This window comes from Ornithodoros turicata, chromosome 8 (assembly GCF_037126465.1).
Source record: "Ornithodoros turicata isolate Travis chromosome 8, ASM3712646v1, whole genome shotgun sequence".
NCBI classification, from domain to species: domain Eukaryota; kingdom Metazoa; phylum Arthropoda; class Arachnida; order Ixodida; family Argasidae; genus Ornithodoros; species Ornithodoros turicata.
Genome location: NC_088208.1, coordinates 31237246 through 31256412, shown reverse-complemented (window position 1 = coordinate 31256412; position 19167 = coordinate 31237246). Strand labels below are relative to the sequence as shown.

At 44.4% G+C, this 19167-nt stretch overlaps 3 protein-coding genes and 1 long non-coding RNA gene across 5 annotated transcripts; 2 read left to right on the top strand and 2 right to left on the bottom strand.

The window, feature by feature from the left end:
* Positions 1-545: 545 nt before the first annotated feature.
* Positions 546-5701, bottom strand: LOC135366970 (telomerase Cajal body protein 1-like). Its single transcript, XM_064600001.1, has 10 exons — positions 4903-5701; positions 4245-4359; positions 4040-4128; positions 3884-3974; positions 3693-3825; positions 3543-3629; positions 3370-3488; positions 3141-3244; positions 1123-1272; positions 546-826 (listed from the first exon to the last, which is right to left on the bottom strand). The coding sequence occupies exons 1-10, from the start codon at positions 5331-5333 to the stop codon at positions 661-663; spliced, it is 1485 nt and encodes a 494-aa protein (XP_064456071.1). The 5' UTR covers positions 5334-5701; the 3' UTR covers positions 546-660.
* Positions 5590-7922, top strand: LOC135366973 (uncharacterized). 2 transcript variants are annotated; one of them, XM_064600003.1, is made up of 4 exons: positions 5590-5785; positions 6878-7039; positions 7119-7277; positions 7865-7922. In XM_064600003.1, exons 1-4 carry the CDS (start codon positions 5696-5698, stop codon positions 7886-7888), a joined length of 435 nt encoding a protein of 144 aa, XP_064456073.1. In that variant the 5' UTR covers positions 5590-5695; the 3' UTR covers positions 7889-7922. The 2 variants fall into 2 exon arrangements, with proteins under 2 accessions (XP_064456073.1, XP_064456074.1); XM_064600004.1 differs by lacking the exon at positions 5590-5785 and adding an exon at positions 5794-6195.
* LOC135366974 (uncharacterized) lies at positions 7923-9461 on the bottom strand. The gene is made up of 2 exons (XR_010414328.1): positions 8917-9461; positions 7923-8196 (listed from the first exon to the last, which is right to left on the bottom strand). It is a non-coding gene; the product is annotated as an uncharacterized LOC135366974 (long non-coding RNA).
* Positions 9189-18574, top strand: LOC135366971 (integral membrane protein 2B-like). Its single transcript, XM_064600002.1, has 6 exons — positions 9189-9441; positions 12359-12520; positions 12600-12758; positions 13403-13615; positions 16520-16670; positions 16746-18574. The coding sequence occupies exons 1-6, from the start codon at positions 9361-9363 to the stop codon at positions 16865-16867; spliced, it is 888 nt and encodes a 295-aa protein (XP_064456072.1). The 5' UTR covers positions 9189-9360; the 3' UTR covers positions 16868-18574.
* The last annotated feature ends 593 nt before the right edge of the window (positions 18575-19167 follow it).

The following is a 19167-nucleotide window of genomic DNA, read 5'->3' as shown; positions in this document are numbered from 1 at the left end:
AAATCTAACGTGCATTAGACACTTTCGTTCATGTAGTAGCTTTGCAGTACCCTGTGCTGCTTTTACTCTACAAGTACCGTAGCGATCCAAAAGTTACTGTAAAGCGTGCTTCGCCTGCGTTGCAAAGGTGTTATGCAGTGAAACATGACTACTTGGAAGCACGGCCGATGCCATAACCGCTTTTTCCATCTCACGAGAGACCTCAAATCAATTAATATATAAAAAGGCGAGTAGATGACCGGAAGCCAACGTTTCCTCCACGTACAGTAAACAGACTTCGCTACTGTTTTTTGTGGAGCAAATGTTGCTGTACTCACCGCTACTCTACTCTAGTTTCCCCAGAAACATGTATTTGTCTTCACCAATAAAAATTTTCTTGTCTTCGTCTTATTGTTACGTGGGCCTTATGTATCCGACACCAGGCTTTTCTCCCCTCTGAATTTATTTTTGTTTTATACAAAGTAATTTAATAAATCATGTTATTGGTAATGTCCAAGGTTTGATTTTCTGTCTTCTTGTAAATGGCAAATAAACTTCAAGAAAAAGATAATGTACATAATCTTTATTTATTTGCAAACTGGTTTACGTTCTTAGCTGTGCAAAACCAGCATGCACTGTACAGTTTTTTATTGTGATCCCTATGATGAGACGAAACCAATATCACATGTCGGCTGACTCTTCCTGCGGCACCCACCAAATTCTTAAAGAATTGTCCGACTTGTCCTTTGCTGGCTTCACAAAAAACTTGTCGCTATTGTCTCCTGCCAAATCGCAGGTTTTTCTTTCTCCCGAAGTGGTTGCATACATGGGAAGTGTCGGGTGCCAACTAAAAGGGAAACTTCTGTTAGATTACATGCTGTATTCTTGAACGCTGCACATGTTTTGCCAGCTTTCAATTACGGCCTTAAAGCTACAATGTATACTGATCATTTAAAATATTGCACAAATAAATGAATAAACACGCAACTTCCACCAGAGTGATAATTCTCACGCAAGGATTTTCTGTATTACACAAGGTGCCGAAAATACAGAATGATCTCCGCGGTTTTGCTGCCCTTCTCCGTTGAGTAGCCCTGCTGTATCCTGCGGTCCTTCTCTTATACTTACTTCAAGGATACTTACCCTACACCATTGACACAGTCCTTGTGGTCCTTGAAAAATAGGCTGGGTTTCATGACCGCACCCAGGTCATCTAAATAAAACGGTGGAGTGCGCAGGTCCCACACAGTTACTATTCCGTTTGTATTTCCTGATATCATGTAATTTCCGCACCTGCAAGTGCAAGTAGAGTACAATAGTGGACACCAATAAATACCAGAGATGGGATGAATCCGAGGAAGGTTCCGCAAATCCACAAATATTACGAATCTTTCGAATCCTTTCTTAACAAAATAGTTTAAAAAGCCAGGAAAACAAAAAACAAAAAAGAAACACTTATGCTGAAAAGTGTTTTGAAGCACAATTTGATATCTTCGTTTAATGAAAAACAAATTGAATAATAGTTCACGTTCAGGGAGAAAACATAAACATATATACTTCTTCTTAAATGTAATTTATTTAACACATTGTACATAGACTACAGGAAATACATAACCTGTCGAGTCTGAATACTTTCCATAAAACTAAGAAACAATCAAAAGCAAAACAATGTTACTTTTAAAAATTGTAATGTAAGAGTTCCTGCCTGAACTCTTTCAGTCCAGAACAATAAAAAAAAAAAAAAAAGCAAACACCCACCTGCCAATCAGGCTTTCACCAGCCAATTAGGCTTTCACCGGCAAATCAGGCAGGAGGCGCTAATTTTAAAAAGAAACAAAAACAAACGTGGTTGGTGGATTCGAAAGATTCGATTCACTGTTTTTGGGCACTGGGATTCGGATTCCCGAATCACGAATCCCTGCCTATGATTCGAGGAATTGCGGCTTCGGTTGGCCCATCCCTAATAAAGACTATAGTATAATATAGGCGTTCGTAAATAAATTTAAGTTGGACCCAACATACAAGTCAACAGCACTGTACACAGCTGATAACTAGGCTTCGTGGTTTTCGGCATTTTCCGAAACATGCCGGAAAACACCCCCCGAATGATTTTTTTCAGATTCGGAATATTCCGAAAAAATCCGAATTTCTCGTATCTTGACAGCTGCCATTCCTGGAACCGCAAAGGGAAATCCCCTTGGAATCTCCCGTTGTCGACTATTTCTCGAGCGTGGCATTATCTTCGGGCTGTGCCTTTGTTTCGTTGTGCTTAAGTGCTTATAGGAGGATGACCTCAGCTTTGGCAGCACACGTACTTAGTGACACACCTATCTTCAGTGAATTTACTATTCAGAACCTTTGTGGTCTGTTGTTGTCGGGTTAAAAAGAGATCACGAGTGTACGGAGCTCCCAAACGGTTTCAAAAGCCGATCGCTGATCCCCTGCCCTAGCCTTCTAGTTCATTTTTGTGTTCTTTGTATTCCTCTATCTACTCCGCTCCAGTTACCAATTGGAGTGACCCTTGTTTCCATTCCTGAGGCACTTCAAGGCACTTCGAGGCACTTCACTGTATGAGGACTTATTCTTATTTGTTCTACGAGATGAATCTCGTATGGATGATATCAAGCGCGAGTTTTTCGAATATGCTGCATGCCCTGCCCCTCAGGTGGATATATCTCCTATTCAGTTTTGGACGACCCCTTCCAGCACATGGCCTTTGTTATCGCAGTGCGCCTTAAGCATACTGGCTATTCCTGTTTCTAGCGCTAATGTTGAGCGTTGTTCTCTGAACTGCGTGTTATTAATCGCAAGGAGCGAGCTGCTATGACAGATGCGAGCATGATGATGTACGCTTGCATCTATTACAACAAGAGGTAGTCTCATTGTTTGCTGGTTTGGCACAGGCAATAAAAGACATTGTTAATGAAACCATGAATCGATTCACTTCTTTTCGGTTCGTTGTTCCGTCGCGCGCAAAATAGGCTTTCCTTCATGCGAAATAAATAGATGCCCGTATTCGGGCATTTATTTTTTGGGCGGAATATAGATGCCGAAAAAATCCGATTTATAGTCTCCCATATAAATGCCGATAAACAGCCCCCGAATTGGGTTGAAAATAGATGCCGAAAACCACAAACCCTACTGATAACCTATTCACAAACCTTGAAATGTCAAAATACATCCGTTGGTTTGTCGTAGCCGTTCTCTGCATCCTATATAGCACGTTGCCGAGGTTGCGTATATCCCAACAAAGAATGGAATAATCCTGCGAAACAGAACAAGGTTCGCCTACAAAAACCCCTGTGCCGTAACAAACTCAGTTATAGTTGAGGACGTTTTAAAGAAGAGACATCAACTACTACATCACTATAACATTAGAGAAACACTTGCCTTCCTTCCACCACTGTACAACTTGGTACCATCAGGAGAGAACTTGAGATGTGTTACACCCCCCTGGTGTCCATACATGATGAACTGCAGCTGCCCATCCGATATGGAGTACATAGCAACTGCAAACCGAGACCCACTTCAACACGTGCTCCACGCAACCAACAATTTCAAACCTGATTTGCAGTAAGATCCGGCAGCGTACATCCCGGGAGCTCCAAATGCTATGCAGCTGATGTAGCCTGGCTGCCCCATCTTTTTCACTAAAAAATTGTTCATAGAAAATTACCCTAATGCTAACGGGTTCAAGTTTACGGTACACTCACGATTGGTGGGCCGTTCTTCGAACGTCCTTCCAGGCCGACATACGTCGAATACCCTGACCATTTTGTTGAATCCGCAGTACAGCTTGTCCCCGTGCGTATCAAACGCAATGCTATATGCCGATACCGGTTCGTCCTAGGGAGATAACGTAAGGCTTGACCTTGTCTCCATGAAGACTGCAAGCAGAGCTCACCAGGTGGTTGTATGACCTATAAGAGCACCTCAGTTCGCCGGAGTAGGCATCCCACAGGTGTACGGGGCTTCCGCAGCTTGTACTTGCAAAACTACAAGGTTTAGAACATTTTTTTTCCTCAAAACCAAAGCGTGCCCGTTTCACAACTTTCCTTACCAACAGGAAGCAGGAACCTGGGATGACATTCCAGGATACCAGGCATAGTCATAAAGCAATCCACCTTCACTACAACACAAGACAGGGGTCTGCAGAATTTCATCAGTGTGCAGTACCCCACCAATGCGATATAGAAGCACTTCTCTGCTCATAGCACGACGTTAGAAATTGAAAAGAATTCCGTGATTGGTAAGTAATAATTTACCAATTCCTCCACTTCGTCCCAATCCGTGGGCATCTGATAGAAGTGTGGCGGGAGGTTGAATAATCGCAACACGTTGTCGTCGCTGTTTGTTAAAATGCAAGACCCATCTGGTGACCTAAAGGAATAATAAATGTGCAAAGAACGTGATACCAACGTGCAAAGAGCATAAAAATGAAGCAGAGAACGGTGACAAGCAAACGACAGGGCTAATGCCGAGCTTACGACAGAGCGATTTTATTTAGAAGATGCCAATTAAATGGCTTTGTTTTTCATTCTTGCATGCTACTACTTGTGCACTATGTTGAAATGCTAGCGCCTCCCGAGCTGCTTTTGCAGGCCCTGTTTTGCTGTCTCAATCCGAAAGCCTTCTTGCATCTCCCCGCTATCCCACTGTCTTACTGACGTCTTACTCGTGTGTTGTGTGTACAAGCTACCTCGCATCGCAATCAGTATTACACGATTCCTCACGGCCGTGCGACTCGACCATCCATTGCAAGCCCCTTGCTTCCATACCTCAAAAATGTACCCATGTACCAGCACAATACGCTACCACTGCCCAAGACAAATATGAAGTGACTACATTTACCCCCAGTTTCTTACATCTTCCTTCGAATTTTTGTGTCACATGCCACAAAGAACTTCCAATGTAAGTACTAACCACTTGCACCCTTTTGTAAAGTTTTCCCCAAACGCATTCCATGCCCCGCACAGCTGTAGTGGTCTCGTGCACAAGTTATATGACGGAAGAACTTCACTGCCATTTGGTTGATTTGCGTCGCCAACATCGTCTGTACAGAGGTCCACCTCGCTCACTTCAGTCTGTTGTTTGACATCATCGCTGTTAGGAGTATCCAGCGTTATCTCTTCGCTCACTTCAGTCTGTAGTAGGACATCGACGTTGCTAGGGGTATCCAACGGTATTTCTTCGCTCACTTCTGTCTGTAGTTGGACATCGTCGTGGCTAGGGGTATCCAGGGTTATTTCTTCGCTCACTTTAGTCTCTAGTTGGACCTCGTCGTTGTTAGAGGTATCCAGCGTTACTTCTTCTATCACTGTCACACTGACAATTTCAGAGTCGGTGTTTTCCATGATAGTAAGATGCAGAGGGATACAGGATGGTGATAGCAGTGTTAGGGTTTGCAAACATGCAAGCGTCGCGACCACTGTCGTTTGTAGTTACCTGGCCTGTCGTTTTGACGCGGTCAGCGTCAGGAACACAGCTCTTGCAAACTTTATTTAAACAGGGCGCAAACAAAATTGCCACCATTTCGCACGCTACATCGTGCGTGTTTGATTGACAGCGCTCCTACCGGTGAAGACTGCGCAACGTGCAAACGAAGCCTTAACTTTTTTACTTCTTTTTGCCGGATATAAATCACCGCATGCTGCTTTGTATACCTATAATGTTGTAGGCTTTATGTTTTTCTCTGCATCGAAGTCTAGGCGGCAGTATGATCGCATCAGCCCTCCATGGCATCAGCCGTCGCAGCCGTGGAGCAGCACTGTATACAAATAAATTGATCGCTACGAGTGGGAAAGCGGTAAGCTAAGCTGCTCTCTCACCTGATTTCGCATTGGTTCGAATCCCGGTGCCGTCTGTGCTGTCTGGGGTTTTTCCTGGGCTTTCCTCAGATGCTTTCAGACATATGTGGGCACAGTTCCCTTAGAAGTCGGCCCAGGACGCACATTCCCCCAGGGCGTCAGTCGTGACGTTGCCCACCTATGTGAGGCCGACAACTGGGAGCCCTTCCACCACCACCACCACCACCTGATATGTATACGTCTACTTCTCGGGAGCTTTCGGAACAGCACTGTCTTTCCCAAGAAAACGAGCTCTTGTTGACAGAACATAACCAAAAGTCACGAGATGACCATCATCATCACGCAGCCGTTGACCGAAAAGAAGCTGGCAAAGTCCCCACAGGCCAAGACCTTGGTGCAGCATGAAGCTGTGAGTTAGGACACCGATGATTAGGCTGCTCTGCGAGGTTGTGTGGGCTGAGATGTCTCCGATTCACGGCGTAGTTATTGAGCGAAGTGTGAGAGGTGGTCGTAGCCGTGTTAGTGTCAGAGGAATTAACGCGCTTGTACATGCACGGTGTCTGGGAAGGGAGCGCAAAAAGCTCACTTCTCAGTGTGAAGCTTGGGATAGCATCTGCCATGATATGACCAACATGACGTTCGTTTCCCATTTCCGCCTGGCGTGTGTGCTGGAGTAGGAAGGGAGTGGTGTTGGTGGTGTCACGCTTATTTATCGTATCTGCTGCGCAATAGATCAGTACATGTTTGGCACTGCGCTTATCAGCATATTGCGTGCCATGTCTGCAAAGCATTGTAATCAAGGTTAGACTGTGCCGTTTTGTGAACGTATTTTTAACTCTCTGGCATCTCAATCTGGTAATGTCAACACAAAAATTCTGGACCAGAATCAGCTACATCCATCAATGTGTCATTTCCCACTTCTTGCGATTAACTTGCCTGCCTTGCACGGAAATGACGATAAAGACTAGACTGCTTTAACGCAGTTAATTTGAGGCTGCAGCTGAAGAGACCTTAAACACTTGATACCACATGCACAGTTTTCTAGAGCAATATTCTATTTCCATTAAAATTGCTAATCTACTATCTTCTAGGGGGCAGAGAGGGATGTGGAAGGGAGTCCAGTGATAGTGACCATGCATGCTCGACGTGTGAGCACCACGACTACCCTATGTGTTTTCATCACCGCCCTCCTGGTTCTGTCCACCGGCATTGTTGGCGGCGTCAACCTGGATCCCCAATTTACTCATTATAAGGTGCGGCTGCTTAGAACAAGGAAGCAGTCTTGGTGTCTTGGCACAGTTTTCACAAAGTGTAATGCTTTCCTTCATGCAGCTGAGGCCCTTCAAGGGCTGGCCTAGTGTTCCATATGTATCTGATTATGAACATCCCAGTCGCACCCACACTCCAGACTTCCAGCGATCTAACAGTGCTGGAAGCCGTCCTGAAAGCAGCAGCATGATGGACGACTCAGTTAGGGATAGCTTCTTCAAGGTATGGTCGGCCTGCTCTGTCACTGTAATGTAACTGTGACCAGTGAACGGTAATGGTAACGGAAACAAAAATGGAACATTAATGAAATTGGGTCTGGTAATGATAGCAGAGACATGTACGATATGCCTCCATTACCGAAATTGAGAACCAAAATTGTGGGCTGGTATTGTATTCAGGTAGCAACTCTTGCCATTATGTCACGACATAGATGTTTCTTTTCTTTTTTTTTCTTTCCTTCGAGTGGTCTATTCCTAGCAGTATATGTCCTGAATGCAACGCGGCAGTGTGGAAAGCGTCACGTCAGACCTTCAGGACGTATCTGTCAATCACTTCTGTTCTCAAGCACCACGAAGGCAAAAGGGGGGTGCAGACAGAGCTGAAAGGGGCTTTGCAGCTCCATAACAACCATTCCATTACTGGAAATGTAAGAAAGAAATTGCACGTCTGGTGTCAAGAATGGAAAACAGAAACGGAAATGTTCGAGTAACGAAACTATGTCTGTTACCCTTCCTTGACTGCAAAATGATGACCTGTCCTCATTGTTTCTTATATGCGGAGAACTACAAGTGCTGTTTTCTTTTTTGCAGGAGCACTTTGACATTGACCTTTGACCTTGTAAATGGCAAATAAACTTCAAGAAAAGGATCATGCACACAATCCTTATTTATTTGCAAACTGGTTTACGTCCTCAGCTATGCAAACCAAGCGTGCACTGTACAGTTTATTGTGATCTCTGTGATGAGACGAAACCAATATCACGTCGGATGACTCTTCCTGCGGCACCCACCAAATTCTTAAAGAATTGTCCGACTTGTCCTTTGCTGGCTTCACAAAAAGCTTGTCGCTGTTGTCTCCTCACAAATCGCAGGTTTTTCTTTCTCCCGAAGTGGTTGCATACATGGGAAGTGTCGGGTGCCAACTGAAAGGGAAACTTCTGTTAGATTACTTGCTGTATGCTTGAATGCTGCACATGTTTTGCTAGCTTTTTAATTACGGCCTTAAAGCTACAATGTATACTGATCATTTAAAATATTGCACAAATAAATGAATAAACGGCTATGGCATATTCCCAGTGTCACAAGTGGCAAGTACGTGATCAGCACCAAAAAACGGCAACAAGCAAAAGACGGGGCCAATGCCGAGCTTACGACAGAGCGATTTTATTTAGAAGACGGCAATTAAATGGCTTTGTTTTTCATTCTTGCATGCTACTGCTTGTGCACTACGTTGAAATGCTAGCACCTCCCGAGCTGCTTTTGCAGGCCCTGTTTCGCTGTCTCAATCCGAAAGGCTTCTTGTATCTCCCTGCCATCTCTGTCTTACTGATGTCTTACTCGTGTGTGCAAGCTACCCCGTATTGCAATCAATATTACATGATTCCTCACGGCTGCGTGACTCGACCATCCATTGCTAGCCACTTGCTTCCATAGTTAAAAAAATGTACCCCTGTACCGGCACAATATGCTACCACTGCCCAAGACAAATATGAAGTGATTACATTTACCCCCAGTTTCTTATATCTGACAATGAAAAAATGGCTAGGAAGATGCAGAGGGATATAGGATGGTGATAGCAGTGCTAGGGTTTGCAAACATGCAAGCGTCGCACCGATAATTTGACCACTATCGTTTGTGGTTACCTGGCTTGTCTTTTTGACGCGCTCAGCGTCGGGAACACAGCTGAAACAGGGCGCAAACAAAATTGCCACCATTTCGCACGCTACATCGTGCGTGTTTGATTGACAGCGCTCCTACCGGTGAAGACTGCGCAACGTGCAAATGAAACCTTAACTTTTTCACTTCTTTTTGCGGGATATAAATCACCGCATGCTGCTTTGTATACCCGTAATGTTGTAGACTTTATTTTTTTCTTTGGGCCGAAGTCTAGGCGGCAGTATGATCGCATCAGCCGTCGCAGCCGCGGAGCAGCACTGTATACAAATAAATTGATCGCTTCGAGTGAGTAAGCTAAGCTGCTCTCGCACCTGATTTGTATACGTCTACTTCTCGGGAGCTTTCGGAACAGCACTGTCTTTCCCAGGAAAACGAGCTCTTGTTGACAGAACGTCACCAAAAGCCACAAGATGACCATCATCACACAGCCTTTGACCGAAAAGAAGCTGGCAAAGTCCCCACAGGCCAAGCCCTTGGTGCAGCATGAAGCTGTGAGTTAGGACATCGATGATTAGGCTTACAAGCTCTGCGAGGTCGTGCGGGCTGAGATGTCTCCGATTCACGGAGTAGTTATTGAGCGCAGTGTCAGAGGTGGTCGTAGTCGATGTTGTGAATGTCAGAGGAATTAACGAGCTTGCACACGCACGGTGTCTGGGAAGGGAGCGCAAAAAGCTCACTTCTCGGTGTGCAGCTTGGGATACCATCTGCCATGACATGACCAACATGACGTTCGTTCCGCGTTTCCGCCTGGCGTGTGTGTTGGAGCAGGAAGGGAGTGGTGTTGGTGGTGTCACGCTTATTTATCGTATCTGCTGCGCAATACATCAGTACATGTTTGGCACTGCGCTTATCAGCATATTGCGTGCCATGTCCGCAAACCGTAGTAATCGAGATTCCGTCAAGATTAGACTGCGCCGTTTTGTTAACGTATTTTTAATTCTCTGACATCTCAATGTGATAGCGTCGACACAAAAATTCTGGACCAGAATGAGCTACATCGACGTGTCATTTGTCACCTCTTGCGATTCACTTGCCCACCTTGCACGGAAATGACAGTAAAGGCTACGACTGCTTTAACGCAGTTAATTTGAGGCTGCAGCTGAAGTGACCTCAAAATAGGGTGCCTTTAAGCTTTCAGGAAGGTGATGGGTCAGTGGTCATTTGATAGGGCAAGCACATCCCAATTTTGGAATGTCTTTCAAGGTTATACAGCGCAACACTCTAGCATACGTCGCTGCTTCATTAGAGAGAGAAACAAGACAGTTATCACTGGTGCACATGCCAGCCGTTTTATGCAAAGCATTAGCGGATGCATCAACATTATTTATGTGATTCTACCAGAGTTAATAGAACCTTTAATTAAAAACTTAACTTTAAACAATAAAACTTGTTGCAAGCTTGTCTTGTCTCAACCAACCCTCCAATGTGTGTTTGGATTTCAATCGCTTTACTGATACTCATTCCTGCTACTGTAGTAACGGTGAACTACATGAACTGTTCCTACTACAACAGTTCACGATTTGACCATGCATACTGCTGCATGCATGCGGCTGCAGCTTGTGCAGCTGTTTTGTGTCAAGTTGAGGCTACGAAGACAGCTTGGCTCACCGTGTGATTCGTCTTCCCTGTGCGGAAGCCACATCAAGGGTGATGTGTACACAGTGTTTATTCCAGAAGGGTTATACATGTTGCCACATAGTTTCTTGTGACTTCAGGCATCACTGGAAAGCAGGGTCTAGAATTTTACACTGCAGAATGTGATAGTGTCTCGTAGTCATTTTTGTACAATGCAGGGATTTCCTTACACCTCCCCTGTTTTTTTGCAAACCCCCCCTCCCCCCCCCCCAAAAAAAAAAAGAAAAAAGAAAGAAAAAATGTCTGATGTTGCTCGATACAGTTTGGCTACCAATGCATGTACAGTGAAGCCCCTCATTAGTATAATCCCCGTTAATCTGACACGTTAGCTTTATGACAGTTTTTCTTTGGGAAACGTTTTGCCACCCTCTAAATCCACTTCGTTAGTATGACGATTTACTTATCTGACAATGACCGAGATTTGTGTCACGAGTAGGGTTAAACACACGTATTATCCTCTCGTTATTATGACCGCGGCACTTGACCCTCAGACTAGCCCCAAGGAGAGGCTACCATGTACCTCAGGCAGTGGGCGACACATGTTAAAGTAGGCTGACATGGTTTGGGATGATTCCTGGTGGTGTTGACCTCAGGGTTACGCATAGTGCTTTTCCAACCGCCAGAGTGTGGAAGTGCTTAAAAACGCAGTGACCACAAGGTCACACAGTGCTGCTCTCACACACATGGTGCTTTCAGAGAGCGACATTTTGGGTCTGCCCAGAGCTCGCCTGATAACGCTGCACATGTGGTGCCTGATGGTGACCTGATGGTGACCTGATGGTGAGCTGAGTGGTCCCCCACATGTCACTGCGACAGGCAAGCGAAGCACTAAAAGGTTGCACCATTATTCTTTGCGCAACAGCAGGACATTTATAACAAGTTCGCAATTGATGGTACTATTGTCCATTTAGAAAACTTGATTACTGATAACTGTTCCAAGTAGACATTGGATACGGACGTTTCCAGAAAATAAATCGTCGCAGCTACGTGTGGGCTTTTGTTCTGCGTAGAGGTCTGTCTGAAGGGTGTGTTTCTCGTCGCTTTATGACCAAAGTCCACAGGCACTGGCGGCAGTCACATTAACGACATTTTCCATATACGCACCCCACTGCAGGGCGTGGTGTGTGGTTCCTTGTGTCTTTGTAGTCATGTTGAATGTTCCTGCTTGATCTAAACATGTACCGCCCGCCCCCTCCGAGGTCAATCTAGAGGTAAATTTTTGGGGACATCACCGGTACAATGTTGAAAGAGAATGTGAATTGAAGATTCCTTCCTTACCCTCATTCCATCAGTTAATTCCATGAAGAGCAAATGGTAGTCAAATGGTTGGTTCTGTTTTGTTCTGGTATTGTAGTATTTAAGTCTAACCTAGCACTGTGCTATGATCAAGTGACCACTGATGTCTCTCTCTTGCTTTTTCTTTTTTTCTTGACACAACAGGCTGGAATACTGCTTTGTTCTGCTTAGAGACAGAAAACATTGCTGTTTGCTATGACAGCAAGTGGTTCATTCAAATCAGTTGTAATTGCATCTAACCGACCCTGTAATTGATAAATTGATAAAATTGTAGCAAAGAACTTACGTAAGCTCTTAAGCCAGTGGTGCAGCCAGCACTTGCAGTGCTGCAACCACGTAGCATGCATTGATAGGTAATCTTAAAGTGGGACACAATTAGCATTGCATTTGATGTGACAAAGACTCTCGATACCACATGCACAGTTTTCTAGAGCAATATTCTATTTCCATTAAAATTGCTAATCTACTATCTTCTAGGGGGCAGAGAGGGATGTGGAAGGGAGTCCAGTGATAGTGACCATGCGTGCTCGACGTGTGAGCACCACGACTACCCTATGTGTTTTCATCACCGCCCTCTTGGTTCTGTCCACCGGCATTGTTGGTGGCGTCTACCTGTATCGCCAATTTACCCATTATAAGGTGAGGCAGCTTAGAACAAGGAAATCGTCTTGATGTCTTGGCGCCGTTTTCACAAAATGTAATGCTTTCCTTCATGCAGCTGAGGCATTTCAAGGGCTGGTGTGGTGTTCCATATGTGTCTGATTATGAACGTCCCAGTCGCACCCACACTCCAGACTTCCTGCGATCTAACAGTGCTGGAAGTCGTCCTGAAAGCAGCAACATGCTGGTCGACTCAGTTAGGGATAACTTCTTTCAGGTATGGTCAGCCTGCTTTGTCACTGTAATGTAACTGTGACCAGGGAACGGTAATGGTAGCAGAAAAAAAAATGGAGCGTTACTGAAATTTGAGCTGGTAACAGTAACGGAAACGTATACAATATTCCTCCATTACCGGAATTAGGAACAAAAATTGTGGGCTGGTGTTGTATTCAGGTAGCTGCTCTTGCCGTTATGTCATAACATAGAGGTTTCTTTTCTTTTTTTTTCCTTTGAGGGCTCTATTCCCAGCAATATATGTCCTGAATGCCACATGTCAGCGTGGAAAGCGCCATGTCTGATGTATCTGTCAGTCACTTCTGTTACTTCTTCACTTCTGTCGCTCCTCTTCTGTTCTCAAGCACCACAGAGGCAAAGAGGGGTGCTGACAGGGCTGAAAGGGGCTTTGCAGCTCCATAACAACCGTTCCATTATTGGAAATGTAACAAAGAAATTGCTGTCTGGTGTCAAAAATGGAAAACAGAAACGGAGATGTTTGAGTAACGGTATCAGAAACAGTAATGAAAATATGTCTGTTACCCTTCCCTGACTGCAAAATGATGACCTGTCCTCCTTATATGCGGAGAACTACAAGTGCTGTTCTTTTTTTTTTTCATTTTCTTCTTTTTTTTTTTTTTTTTACAGGAGCGCTTTGACCTTGACCTTGAATTTGAGCAATATGAGCAGATAGAAGTGCCGGACTTTACACATGGGCGGCGGGGCCGTTTCATTCACGACTTTGCCGTGAACAAAACAGGCATTGTGGACATGGATGGCCAACGCTGCTTTGTAATGCCGCTCAACCGTAGTCTAGTGTTACCCCCACACTCCTTGTTCGACCTGATTGTCAAGATGAGGGTAAGTGCCCGTTGGTGCTCCACTTACCACACGATAGGTGTTGTCTAGTTGTAGTTTCACTTTGCCCCACATGATATACTAACATCATGCACGAATTCCCCTAGAGGAAGTTCTGTTGAATTCAGTCTAAGTGACCAGTGGCTTTCACATTTGCTGTGCTAAAAAAATGCTGAGCAGTACACATGCACCCTCTGTGCATCAGCTATTCAAAAGATATTCTGACACAGTAGGGTTGGCATGACAGTGGCAGAACTTGGATTGGATTTTTAAAAAAATCTTTCGGAGACTGTCGCATGACTGAGTACCAGCTCCCTCTGTACAGGGTGAACACAACTGTGTCGTCTGCTAAAATACTTGCCATCTTGAAACCCACATGCAGCTCACGCTGCACTGACAAAGCTGTAGTTATACACTTAGCTCTGCACTACACTTTTTTTAACTGAGTATAAATACTAGAGCCTTTATTTTTGGGAAATATTTTTTTTCTAAATTTGGGTGATAAAAATTGGGTAAATAAGCACGTGCTCTAAATTCATGTGTATTCTGGTGAAGAAACTTCCAGTGTGCTAAATTCTGAGAGAAATTGAACTCAGTTACTCAAACTAACTGTACTGGTTTGGTAGAAACAGTGATGTAACTGCATTTGCTGCCAAACAAGTTAGTGTGCATTCCTGCAGATGTCTCAGTGAGTGCAATTTGCTGGGTAAAAATCGGGCTTCACCTTAAAGGGGCAACCTTCAATTCGGGGTGCAAATTTGGGGAAGGTTCAGGTTAAACCCTAAGACTGCAGGCTCGAAGTATAAATATATAGTAGAGGTGGTTTGAAAAAATCTGTGAAAGGGTAAATTCACCTTACACATAGGGAGCTCCTATTCAGGCACCCTAGTGATAGGACTAGGTGTGCATGTACCAACAGTGCATACAGCATTTGCAGCCTGCAAGAAGTTATGCTAGCCAACAGGTAGTATTACAACTAGATAAGACAGTTTGAACAGTCGCAAGCAAAGCAAACAAGTAGTTGCACATAAAGGAGCGAGATGAACGTCACACAGAGAACATCGTCCACCATAAATGAGAAATGACTAGGCTGTGCACATCATGGTTATTGGATCAATTCGATCAATCGGTTAAAAGCTGATTTTACTGGCTTTAAAATACGAGGCCCCAAATGTGTTACGCTAGTACTATACCTGCCACACTGACGTTTCCGACGACCATCCGTACATTTCTATCTTCGTTGACGCTTGACCGCTGCTACACGGGCGATTTGATGCTCGTCGTGAAATTGCCACGTCAGATAATGTGGCGCACGGTAAGCAGCCTCTGCGCGTGGCACTTTTGTAGGATCAACACGTATGCACAGAGAAGTGAAACTTCTCTGTGCAAAAAATGATTTCGGAATTTTTAATTTCACAGAGTCTGTTTATTTGTTTGCATTTCACTTTTCGTTGGTCTCGAGGAAGCCAACAAACTTCGAGACTGCTGAAATGGTGCTTTGATCATGCGCAACGTTGCAGGGGTGCTGCGGTGAAGTGCAAAAAAGTAAACACGCAATACTAATTGAACCTCTGTACGCAATAAGGGGATAAGTCGACTTATCCCGTTTTTACTATTTTTGCTGCAATGACATCTGCATGTACCAGTATGTAACTGCCAAAGAAAATTTAGGACCGTATTGCAATTTATTGGCACGCTACAGGAGGGTAAAAAACGGGAAATGCATGTGCGTCAATGGGACAGACAATCAAATCAGGCCCCTTTTCTCGGTTTGGGATTTTCCGACTTATCCCGTTATTGCATACAGAGGTTCAATTACACAGGGCCGCTCAGATTATGCATACCTTGGTACTTTGTTAACTCGTATATTTTCTTTCACCCACCTTTGCCACTTTCACCCACCTTTCACCCACCTTTGCCACTTTATTGTGAGTTCTTGTTTACCACTTACTTGCACCCTGAGCATGAGACCGCCACCGGCAGTTTTCTATTATCATTGACAGCTTCAATGATCTATCTGAAGTCTCCATCGAGTTGATGACCATCATAGGTCAACGGTAATCCAAAGTGACCGTGTAGCAGCGCGTATCATTCGATTTGATGATCGTACGATGACCACCGAAACGCCCTTGTGGCAGGGATGTAACATTCAGCAAAAGTCTTCCCAGTCTGTAACCAGTCATGTTTGGTACATCAAAAGCTGGTTCAAGCAGAACTGGCATTGACTTAACGAGTTCTTTCAAGAAACGTAAGCCCTCCAAATTGCATCGCCATTGAATAACAGTGGTTTCAGGCATTGCGAGTATTACATGTAGCAGAGCAAGCGTTTGGGGCTGATTGGTTCATATTGGATTAAAAAACAATTAAAAAGCCCCAGTGCTGGGTAGGATGAGGACAGAGGATAAAAAAAAAAAAAAAAAGCCGGTTCAGTGCCGGTCCTTGTCCTTTTTGATCCTCTGTCCTCGTCCTACCCAGCGCTGGGGGTTTTTAATTGTTTTTTAATCCAAGGTATTACAGTCGAACTCCTTTACAACGAAACTCAAGGGACAGCAAAAAAAATTCGCAGTAAAGCTATTTTCATTAAAAAGGATGCCCATTATTGGACCTATAGGGCTCCAGCGGGACCGCAAAAAAATTTCCTGTAGTGGTATTTTCGTTAAAAAGGTGTTCGCTATACAGGACTTTGACTGTACATACTTTTGCCATAGCATCTCATATTGGCAAGTCAACGAACTTCAGACATTTCAATGGCACATGACAAAACATCCATTGTAGCAGATATTCCGCGTGAATTTATTGCAAGGTTGTACTGGTGCACAGTCTGCGCCACGCCTGTATCAAAACCGCACTATCAGGTATCAATCCATATCAGGTAGGCAGTTTCTATACTAGTACCCCCTGGTTTAGGCTGGCTACTACGACGTGGACACGGAGATCGTGCGCGAGCGTATGCGGGTCGTGACGCCGCCCATCTTGGACTTCCGGGGAGTGGGCTACTACATCGCCCGGGAGTGTGCATCCTTGCCCACCTATCGTCTGGAGCGAATGACGTCCCCCGGTAAGTGCCGCCTCAGCTGGCCTAGCTCAGTGCCCCGACTTAACGCTCGCCTCTTGCTTGGCTTATCCGATGCAGTTTTCAAGCGTAGTCTGGACAGCAAAGATCCTGCAGTTTTTGTGGAATTTGCCGGAGCCAAGATTACAGAGATCGACATCATGAACATTGATGATGCTGTGGGTGCTGCAGCTCACGCTTGAGTTTGCTGTGAACTGTGGGTGAAGCTGTTTTAAAAGCTGTTTGTTTGTTGCTTCTGCCCTCCTGCAGTATCGAGCGGCAGGTTCTTTTTTTTTTTTTTTCGTGTACCCGAGTGGGGTCGTGAATTTGAGGCTGAACAATTCCAGTTACCTTTGTGTGATTCTGCTTCTATCATGGTGTATGTTTGGAGAAGTGGTGATGTCTTTCTTCTTTTTTTTTTTTTTTTTCCCTGTCTCTCCTTTTGTTCTCAGTTCGCTTGCTCATTTATTGAGGTATTACCTGGATCAACTGGTCACAACTATTCTGTGCTACAATGATGAATTGGAGTCTGAAGCCAGTTTTCATGCTTTCAGTGCATATCAAAATTTGACACTGGGTCTGTACATGCAGTGTCACTGTACGAAACCTGTTTGCCTAAATGTCTAGTCATTGCTGACCTCAGTCTGTAGTACTGCACAGAGTATACATGCACTGTGGTTCTTGTGTGGAACACAATCAACCATGGGACATTTTATAATTACACCTACACTTATTTGCCAATTCTGACAGTGATTATGGGATGTCTGGACGTGTTCTGCAACTCCCAATTGACTTTCTGTATGCTAAGGAATCACTCAACCACAGTCACGAGGTCACAGTTCACCAAACAGGCTCATCGAGAGTTTGATTACGACACTTCTGTTGGATTCTGATTGGCTGCGGTTGTGTCTGTTGTATTTTAAGGGCTTTTATGAAGACAATTGACAGCTGGCATTAATACATCCATGCTTCACATTTTCCATGCCTTGCATGTTGATTTGCCAATTCCTTCTTTGTTCATAGGCTGAGCTGCCACTGAGTTCACACAGCACAACTCTGATTATGCTTCTTTATCATCATTTATTTTTATTTGATGTGAATACCTTAATCTTCCTTTTCTTTCTCTCTTTTTCTCCCCTAGAAATAGGCGTGGTCAGGAGACAATACAAAATAGTCTTCACCGTGTACCTGGCTTAATGTGTATTTTTGTTTTACACTTGGAACCCAACGTTTAAATATTGCATAGAACTTGAGAGAAGATTCTGACATTGCCAAAAGGATGCAATAGCACTAGCTTTGCATTAGATACGATGGAATGTTTGTTGATTGATGCATTGCTTTCGTTATTCTGATTTAGTGCCATCCACAAAGTTGTTTATGTCGATAATTATTATATACACAAGTGAGAGCATAATGTATATGACAACACAAATGTATTTGACAGCCTTTTGATTGGGTGAAGATGATGGATTGTGAGATAGCACAACTGTGTGAGCACACATCTCGCTGATAAGACTTGCATTTTCGTGTGTCATGTCTGGAGCTCTGGTGTGTCCGTAAAGCACTGTGCCACTTAGATGTACGCACAGTGATTGTTAGAACCATTTTCGGCTGCTTCGCAACTGCAGTGCTTTTCGTTGGCAGATCTGCCCGTACTTTGATTGGAATGGTGCTCTGACTGGCGGCAAAGTGCTGCTTTGAGCAGGAATGTCTTGTATGTAAACAAGTTTATTTTGTGTTCCATACATTTTATGTACTGTTGCGCCCACCAGTCAGTAAGGGTGTCCTCCTAAACGCACCCTGCTAGCAGAATGTAAAATATAAACCAGTGTTGGTACAAGTACAATGTAATTAAGGAAGATTGTATTGAACCTTTCTTTTCCATGTGGGAAATAAAGGCTGGAATCTAAGTTCGCCCTTCCGTTGCATGCTGACCACCGATGAAGTGCAGGGTGTCTACAAACCTGGAAAACAGGGAATTGTCAGGGAATTTTGATGTGACTGGAAAACTCGGGGGATTGTCAGGGAATTTGGCCAAAAAGCAGCTGAAGTCAAGGTGCTGTGATGATGCGAGTGCTGACCGGTGGTTGAGCGGCAATGCCGCAGCAACCTTACCGCGAGTAGCGGTTCGCCCGTGCGACAAGCTGTGAGGCATAAAAGTAGGATAGCCTCACTAATACTTGATAAATGGTATGTTTTATGAGGGATCTGTATCAAAACGTAGAAACAGGCACCAAGTTCCCGTTTGTTTTTGTCAGGGCATTCGCTTGAAACAATCAGGGAAAACCTGGAAAAGTCAGAGAATTTGAAGGCTACAGTTTGGTAGACACCTTGGAAGTGTTGGGTCCAGATGTGCAGTGTACATGCTGCAAAGGGCAATTATTGGAGAACCCTTCCAAAGTATACCTCAAGACCCCCCTTGTAACCCGGATGTGCGGCTGGTGTAGCGTTCGATTATCACACCGGCTAACCCTTTGGTTCGTGGTGGGGACCGACATCCAGA